The sequence below is a fragment of the Myotis lucifugus genome, unplaced genomic scaffold (genome assembly GCF_000147115.1).
Source record: "Myotis lucifugus unplaced genomic scaffold, Myoluc2.0 scaffold_6286, whole genome shotgun sequence".
Classification (NCBI taxonomy): domain Eukaryota; kingdom Metazoa; phylum Chordata; class Mammalia; order Chiroptera; family Vespertilionidae; genus Myotis; species Myotis lucifugus.
In genome coordinates this window covers 1-8,767 of record NW_005877334.1, presented here as the reverse complement: position 1 = coordinate 8,767, position 8,767 = coordinate 1, and the positions used below count along the sequence as shown (strand labels likewise).

Below are 8,767 nucleotides of genomic sequence, written 5' to 3'. Positions count from 1 at the left end.
AGCTCAACTAACCTGCTCCGAAATCAGGTGACACTGGCTTCTAACCTTGCACGTGCCGGCGCCTTCTGGTCTGTGGCCCTGTCCTGTCTGCACTGCCCTGGCTTGCGGGGGGTGGGGGGTGGGGGGGTGGGTGGGGGGGGGGGGAGGCCTTTCCCAGGCTGGAGGCAGGGCTGGTTTCAGAGGCCTGTGCTGGGAACTCCCGCGGCAGACCAGCCCTGGGGTCCAGCAGGGACAGAGGCTGGGGGCTCTGGGTGGCCAGGGTGGGCTCAGCGTCGGGGCCCTGGGGGCTCTGGCGGTCCTGAGACGGACACCCTAGCGTCCAGAAGGCAGGAGGCCTGGAGCCCTTTGTCCTCTGAGGCTCCTGCAGGGAGGGGCTGCCGGCACCAGGGCTCTGGCCTGGCACGCGCTGCCCTTCGGGCCTCAGCACTGTGAGGGGGTCCTGCATTGTCTGAGGAGAAAGCCTGAGGGGGCAGAGTCTCCTTTCCCGGGTCCCAGAGCCGCGTCGTGGCTGAGTTGGGGCTCACAGGACTTCAGGGCTCCGCGCCCTGGCCCAGGCTCCGTGTGGGCGGTCCTGCCACAGACTCATGGGGGCCCTTGGGAAGTGTGAGCCCCATAGAGCCCTGGAGGGGACACGGAGGGCTCTTCCGCCGGGCTGGTATGCTGAGGCCTGGGGCGGCCCTTGGGGGGTCTCCGGGGCGGTCTGCACACGGTGGTCCCGGGGGCCTCCTGAAGGAGGGAAGCTACGGCCAGCAGTACTGCGCTCCTCTCGGGCGGGTGTGTGTGCAGGGCCGCTGGGTGCAGGGCCCTGGGAGAGGTGGCCTTCTGGTTTTCTCTCCAGAGAAACTGATGTGACCTGGAACCTGAACCCCTTGTGGTCTTGGGGTGGGGGCAGGCGACAGTCCCAACCCAGGAGATTGGGTTTCTCTCTGGGCAGCTGCCCGTTTTTGCTGGGCCACCTCCTGATTCCATCGTCCCGGCCACATGTATCGGATGCCTCTGTGTGGCGGGCGCCGGGTCAGCGTGGGCTGGTGGCCAGCTTCTGCCTTGACCTGCTGCCTGATTTCTTCTAGGCCAGAGCTGTGTGCTGATTTGGGGGGACAGTGCCCAGGAACTCCAGGGTCCGAGGGAGGCCCCGGCGTCTGTGACAGGCCGTGCCTCCTCTGCTGCGGGGGTGCAGGAGGGCGAGTGGGCCTTTTGCAGAGCATGGACTCTGGCCAGAGGGCTAGGGCTGGGGCCGTGGGCCCAGCGACATGGTTTCTGTGTCATTTTCCTGAGGCGGGTCTTTGGAGGCCAGGAGAACGCTTCTGTGGGTAGGAGTGTCCCTAAGACTGTGGGGCCTGGGGTGCGGCCTGTAGCAGCTTTGGGGCTCCTGGGATGGGTGTGGTTGGAGATCCTGCTGGGAGGGCCCACACCCGGCCCTTGGGGTGCAGCAGGGGACGCTAAAGCCCGTGATGTCATCTTGGATGTTGGATGCACGTGTTTTGCCCGCAGCCAAACTGGCTTTCCATTGGATTGAGCATTCTTCCTTTGGCTCTCCCCCTGCCTCACGCCGGCTGGGGTGGGGCAGCCTGGGGGGCCCGCGGGCGGCTGGCTGCCTGTGAGCTGGGTACCTGGGGCCTGAGGCTGCCCCGAGGGCTGGCCTGACTTTGCAGAAACAGTGCAACCTGGTGGGGCTGTGCGCTCTCGAGTTGACCAGCTCCAGGTGTGCCCAGGCTCGTCTGAGCTCTTCACACTTGCCAGTCCCCCGACACCCGCCCGCAGGGCCCTGGTGCCCTGGCGCGTGGCAAGCCAGCCCGTTTTGGGTCCGCTGCGCACGTCCATTGGTCAGCACGTAGCAGAGCCACTGGGGCTGCCAGCCCGCCCCACAGCGGAGAGCTCTCCTGCACTCCCTGCCGCTCAGAGATCCAGGCGATGGATGTGACTCAGCGAACAAGACTGAGGCCCTGACCTTCAGAATGAAACGGAGTAGCGCTGTTCACTGCGGTGTTGCTGGAGCGTGGGGCCGTGCCGGCACACAGCCCGAGATCTGTGCCGTTGCCATCGCCCTGGTCACGATTGTTTATTGGGGAGTTAGGGCCAGCCTTGTGGGGTGGAGGCCCAGGAGCTGGGTGGGTCAAGGCAGGCGCCCGGGACGGGCCTAGAGCCAGACTCCTGGTTGTCGCGAGAGAGGCGCTCACGCCCCCTGTGGGGGCCACTCGTGTTGCGGTTTCACAGACCATCTTCAGCAGCCCCAGGCAGCACAGGCTGCCCAGGCCAGAGCCGCTCCGTCCAGGAGCAGCGGGCATGCGTTTCTTTCCCTCCCCTTCTGCCTTTAATTGTTAAATGAGGTTTTTAAAGCTTGGGCCAGAGCACGCTCACTTGAGCAAGTTCCAGTAGCCTGAGGGGACTTGTAGTCAGGAGAGATGGCGGCCCCTCTCCCCTCCCACTCACCCCAAGCCACGGGGCTCGGCCTGGGCACAGGGCAGTAGGGCTGGCGTGGGCTGGTCCCGGTGCCCGAGGCGGGCGGGCCGGCCTGTGGGCTCGGGACCCTGGTGCTTTGTCCCGATGCGGCATTCCAGCCAGCTGCTGCCTTTGTCAGAGGCCTGAGAACAGAGGCTGCTGCGGGAAGTGGTCCTGGGTGGAGCCTGCCCCGCTCCTGGGCAGTGACTCAGACCGCGTCCCGGTCACTCCGAGTCACTGTTTCCAGCAGGGCCTCCAGGAGAGCTGGCAGAGCCCTCCAGGCAGAGTCTGGTGATGGCCCTGCACCTTCCGGGCGCTGCTGCTGCATTCCCCCATTCGGCTCTGCCTGGGGCCCAGCTCCACTGCGGGGTGCAAGGGTGGAGGGCACCGTGTGCCCAGGCCAGGTGGGGGCTCGGAGCAGGCTCAGGCACCCTGCCAGCTGCCCAGCTCCGTGTCCCCAGGGCCCTGCCCTCCATCTGGGTGCACAGGTGACAGAGGAGAGGATGTAGGGGTGGGGGGCTGGGAAAGACTGTTGGGGAGGTGAAATGCAGGCTGGGGGCTGAGGTTGAGTAGAGGAGCCTTGAGAAAGGGGGCAAGGGATCCTGTGAGGGGACAGCAGGGCCCAGAGAGCTGGGCAGCAGGCTGACGCCGAGCCTCAGGGGCTCACATAGGGGGCAGGTCCCCGGGGCTGAGTCCTGTGCCCCAGCACCTGGCCCGTGCCCGTGCCTTCTTATTGTGCCCTACTCACCCCTCCTCTCCCTCCTGGTCCACCTGGCAGGAGAGGGGTTCCCTTTGCCATGGCTGCTCCGCCCCCTCGGAGGGCCTGGCACTGGGTCCTGGGGGCTGCGATGGTGGGGCTGCCCGGTCCCACCCCCCTTGCCCAGAGCCCTGTCTGAGCTCGCTGGGCGGGAGGTTGGAGAGCAGGTCTGGGGTGGCCTGGCCTGGCCTCGCTGGCTGGGATGGGCGGCAGAAGCAACGACTGTCCTGCCTGCAGGCCGAGGAGGAGCTCGTCAAAGCGCAGAAGGTGTTCGAGGAGATGAACGTGGACCTGCAGGAGGAGCTGCCGTCCCTGTGGAACAGGTGAGGGGGAGGCGGTGCGGCCCCTCGCCTCCTTCCCCGCTGCACAGCTGTGCCCGTGCCTGTCGGGGTGCGCCCTCAGGGCCGTGTCTCGGGTGAGGGTGGAGTGGGCAGCGTGTCCGCACCCTCCTGGTTGCCCACCCTGACCTGCGTGTTGGTTTTGTCTCCTCCCTCCCCCTGCAGCCGTGTCGGTTTCTACGTCAACACGTTTCAGAGCATCGCAGGCCTGGAGGAGAACTTCCACAGGGAGATGAGTAAGGTGGGTGGGCGTGCCGTGCCGCCCAGGGCCGGCAGAGGACGGGCCGGGAGCCCGCTTGCCTGCCCTGCCGAGGTCCTGCACAGGCCCTCTGGCCCCGGGAGGAGCTGCCCTGCACGTGGGAGCTGTGTGGTGCTGGGGGCTGTGGGCGGAGCGCCAGGGCCCACGCCCGCCCGCTCCCCTGCCCACTCTGTAACCTGTTCGCGGGCAGCTTTGGCCCAGGAGCTGTGTCAGACGGTGGTGGCTTCCCAGGTTGTAGGCAAATAAATCAATTGCGAGAATCTTCTCAGTTTTTAATACCTTTCACGTGTCGTAGATATTGAACCAGGACTGTTTTGTCTGCCTGAGCTGGTGTGAGAAGGGGTCTGATTGGCCTCCATCCCATTGTGTTATTTTCACGTTAGTTTAACCGGAGTTAGAGGGCAGCGCTGAGGGAGACCCGCCGTGCCCTGGCGGTCTCTCTGGCTCCGGGCCTGGAGGAGGGGAGGGATGCTGCGGCCCAGCCGGCCAGAGGGAGCAGCACGCGTGGGCCTTCCCCGAGTCCCCGCGTCACGCCGCGTGGCCGTCCCTTTCTGCCTTCTTTCCCTTTTCCCTTCGGAGACCCGAGACAGCCTAGGAGATGGGAACAGAGGGCGGTGGTGTGGGGGAGAAGACATGTGTGTTAAGTAGGAGGGGGATGAATCTCTGAGCTTCCTATCGGCCAGGACAGAGGACGATGCTCAGTAGTGAGACTCGCGTGCACGGGCGCCTGCGCCGCGGGGACCTCCCTGGCAGGTGGCGTGGCCTGGAAGCGCCTGGGCACGAAGACCTCACCGTTCAGACCCCCAGCTAGTTTGCAAGAACAGCTTAGACGTTTTAAAGCAGGACCAGCTCGGTGTGGCCTGTGAGGAATCCCTACGAGTAGAAAGGAAAGAAAAGATGGTCCCTGGAAACCATGGCCGTGGCAGGGCAGCCACTGCCTCCATCTCGCCCCTTGGCTTCCTGGTTTGGGCTGTGGGTTCGCAGCGCCCCCTCATGGGGGAGCAGCGCTGTTTCCGCAGGGACGGGTGCGGGAAGGGGTTCAGAGGGAGAGGCAAGATGGCGTTGGGAGAGGGGCTGTTTGGTGGCTCCCGAGGCTCCCCTACCTGTGCTCTCCCTCTGCAGCTCAACCAGAGCCTCAACGACGTGCTGGTCAGCCTGGAGAAGCAGCACGGGAGCAACACCTTCACGGTCAAGGCCCAGCCCAGGTGCGGGTTCTCTGCTGCTGGTGGGGAGGGGCGTGGGCGTGGGCGTGGGCGTGGGCGTGCTCTGTGGCTCTGCACTCGGGCAAGGCTGGGGCAGGGCTGCTGCTGTGGTCGCCCCGGTTGGGCCTTCCCGGTGAGGGCACTGCCAACCCCGTGCTCCCATGGGGAGGCCCCTCGCAGGGCAGTCTGCACCCCACCTGAGCCTGGCCCACATCCTCATCTGTGGGGTGGGGGCCGGGACTGACCCCCAAGTGTGGGGCTTCTGGGAAGTGAGCAGTCCTCTTAGAGTGGGTGGCGCCCTCCTTGCCCCTGCTCCCGGGAAGCCGAGTCCCCAGGCTGGCCTTCTGCACCCCGGCCAGGGTGGCCTTGTTCCCGCCACACCGCCTCCAAGGAGACCCCCGTTTCCTGAGGGGCACGTGCGAGCGCGGAGGGGGAGGGAAAGGTCTTCCCTCTGTGGCCCGTGGGAAACAGCAGGGCGTCTGGGAGTTTCCTTCCTGCCCTGTCGGTCATCACCCCCCAGAGTGGGGACCACAAGGAGCCTCGCTTCCCTCGTCTGTAGGAGGGGTGACTGACTGCTTCTTGGGTGATCGGGGTTACCTAGGACTACGGAGGTATTCAGTGAATACCACTGCCCCTCTTCTCTGAAAATAATATAAACGTGCCCTGGGCTGAGGAGCGCTGGGGTGCAGTGGCGGTGGAATGAAGGCCAAGGGCGACTTCCCAGGTGCCTGCAGGGAGGACCCGCCTCCCTACTGCACTGCTGGCCGAGGTGTGTGCAGCGGCCAGGTTGAGTGGGGGCGGGGCGGGCAGTGGCCATGCTGGTCACCGTCCTGTCACCGGAGGGGGAGGGAGGGCTGGAGGCTGTGAGCTGCTTCCCACAGGAGGCCTGCTCACCTGGCCCAGCGCCGCCCTGGCCGCCGAGCCCACCCCTGCCAGACACTGGGCCCCGGAGCTCCGTGCTGCCCCAGCCCGAGGGCCCACCGCTCACCAGGCTCCGCTCGTTTCGTCAGCACCACCCCGGGCCGGGGAATGGACCATGGCAGCCAGGCGGCCAGGCCTCTCATGGCCCCAGGGTGTTAGGGGAGACTGCTTTCTGCCCAGCCCCCATGTCAGTGGCTCTGATGAGGGGTGAGGACAGGCCAGCCCCGCATCCCACCTTTCCCCCGGTGAAGGCCTCCGTCCCGTCCGTCCCCACAGAAAGAAAGCTAAACTGTTCTCCCGGCTGCGCAGGAAGAAGCCCAGGTACCGCACTGCGTGCTGTGGGGCCGCGGCCGGCACCCGGCTGGGGCCCGTGCATGCCTCCTGCCTGCTCCGAGGGCGCCACTAACCCCTAACCTGCCCTCCGCGTGGTGCTGCCAGTGGGGCCGGAGCGCGCTGTGCTGTGAGGTGTGCGGCGGGCACAGGGCGGAGGGCAGGGGGGATGGCGGGCAGGCAGCCTGAGCCGTGTGTGCATTGGCCGGGCCAGACCCGACCGTTAACAGTGGCCAGTGACCAGACGGGCCTGGGAGGCGCGGGCGGGGCAGTGCTGAAGTGGTGTACGCCTGCCTCTGTCCTCACACCTGTTCAAGGAGCAACTCCTCCCAGGACACACTCGCTCACTAACGGGGAAGGTGCCAGCAGTGTCAGGCTGTCGCCACCCAGGCCCCTCCCCAGGTGACCAGTTTCTCTGTGCCCTTCTAGAGCCGCCCTGCGCAGGCGGCCACGCACCGCAGGCCCGGCCAGAGGCCTGAGGAGCTGGGTTCTTAAATTGATTCCACTGGAATGTGGATGTACACTGCCCCCTGGCTAGTGGCTGGTCTCGGTCAGCCCTGTCTCAGTGCATCTGAGCATGCACAGGGTTTGCCCTCGGCCCTCTGCCCCTACGCGGAGGCCTGTGCACACAGCTGCCTGGTTCTCGGTGCCGAACCATGTGGCTTAGAGACCTCACCCTCCCTCCCACTCCTGGGCTGTGGGGCACCCCGCTGTCTCCCACCGCTCATGGCCTCCGGGTGGTGTCCCTGGTCTTCCTGGAAGGGCCCCTGGGAGCAAAGGTTCGGAGACAGTGATGGTGTGGTGTGGGCAGAGGGCGCAGCGTGGGCGGGGAGCCAGGCGTTGGGGTGTGAGTGGGGGCAGGGCGGGAGGCAGCCAGAGGCCTTTGGGTCCAGCGCAGTGGCAGCTGGGAGGAGCTGATGTGTGGCTTGTGGGGACTCACTTTGCCTCTAGGATGTTTGGCTTCCTCCTGCTGGGGAGCTCGGGCCTGTGAGGCTACTGGGCTGCCCCTGGTGCTGGCTCGGGACCTGCCCCATCCCCTGGGGACCATAGGCCTCCAGCTCAGTGCTCCCCCAGGTGCTGCTGCCAGTCCTCAGGTACAGGGACACGCAGCTCACACATGGGCACATCACATGTTCCCAGTGAGTCCATGTGGACACTCATCACACCCGGGTCCACACACTGCTCTACATGCTCACACACACGCGTTCTCATGCACACGGACCCCAGGGCATCCGCACATGCACACCTGTCCCACACACTGCTCTACATGCTCACACACACACGTGTTCTCATGCACACGGACCCCAGGGCATCCGCACGTGCACACCTGTCCCACACACTGCTCTACATGCTCACACACACATGTTCTCATGCACACGGACCCCAGGGCATCCGCACGTGCACACCTGTCCCACACACTGCTCTATAATGCTCACACACACATGTTCTCATGCACACGGACCCCAGGACATCCGCATGTGCACACCCCTTCCACACACACTGCTCTACATGCTCACACACACATGTTCTCATGCACACGGACCCCAGGACATCCGCATGTGCACACCCCTTCCACACACACCTGCAGATTTGCACACTTCCTCTTCGGCGCTAGGACCTCCCTCCCCTGGACACCCTCTTGTCTTCCCTCCGCAGTGACAATGCCCCTGCAAAAGAGAACAAGAGCCCTTCGCCGCCGCCCGATGGCTCCCCTGCGGCCACTCCTGAGGTCAGAGTCAACCATGAGCCCGAGCTGGCCATGGCCGCTGCGGCCACCCCCGGGGCTGCCCTGCCCAAGTCCCCGTCTCAGGTAGGCGTGGTCTCTCGGTGGCCTGTCTCCTCTCCTGCTTGTCTTCCTGCTTCACTGTTGCCCCCTCTTTCCTCGGTCTGTTTCCTGCCCGCGCCTGGGCAGGTTTGGAGCCAGAGGCTTTGCCCAGAGAGGGCTGAGCCGCATTGTTCTCCCTCTGGCCCTGCCTGGCCCAGGCTCACCTTAATGGCCTGGCCCTTGCAGGGGCCTCTTCCTGTTCTTTCCGCCTCACTGTGCCCCGGCCTGCGGCAACGACCCCTCCCCGCTCCTTGGTTTTGGGTGGCTTTCCTTCCTCCATCTTCCCTTCCATGTCGGACACAGGCTCGGCCCTCACCCCGAGCACCAGGTCCTCAGAGCGGCCACCGCGTTGTCCTCGCCTTCTCTCTCCTGCCTGGGACAGTGAAAGGGCCCGGCGAGGGCTGGGCGGGGTGGGCGGGGTCAGGGCGGGTCCAGCGGCCCCTGCCCACCAGGCTTCCAGTTGTTTTCTGCAGCGGTTTCTGCAGCCGCTTCCCGGGAGTTGGGAAGGGGGGGGAGGGCGAAGCGTCCCTCCGTGGGCTGGCTGTCCTCCGCCCCCCCACTCTTGGCAGCAGCTCTGCTGGGCCTGTGCCTCACCTCCACAGTGATGAGGACACAGATGTAACGGTGACGAGAGCCCACCTCTGAGGGCACCTCCGTGTTGGCCGAGCGTGGAAGCTCTGACAAGTCGCCTGGGAA

The 8,767-nt window shown here is 65.7% G+C and overlaps 1 protein-coding gene across 1 annotated transcript; it reads left to right on the top strand.

Annotated features, from left to right (window-relative positions):
* Nucleotides 1–3,145: 3,145 nt before the first annotated feature.
* LOC102439975 lies at nucleotides 3,146–8,481 on the top strand (the record flags this gene model as incomplete). Its single annotated transcript, XM_023749338.1, has 5 exons — nucleotides 3,146–3,519; nucleotides 3,700–3,775; nucleotides 4,916–4,998; nucleotides 6,193–6,237; nucleotides 7,903–8,481. Coding segments are annotated over 5 exons (1,157 nt in total), but the record flags the coding sequence as incomplete, so codon positions are not given.
* Between the last annotated feature and the right edge of the window lie 286 nt (nucleotides 8,482–8,767).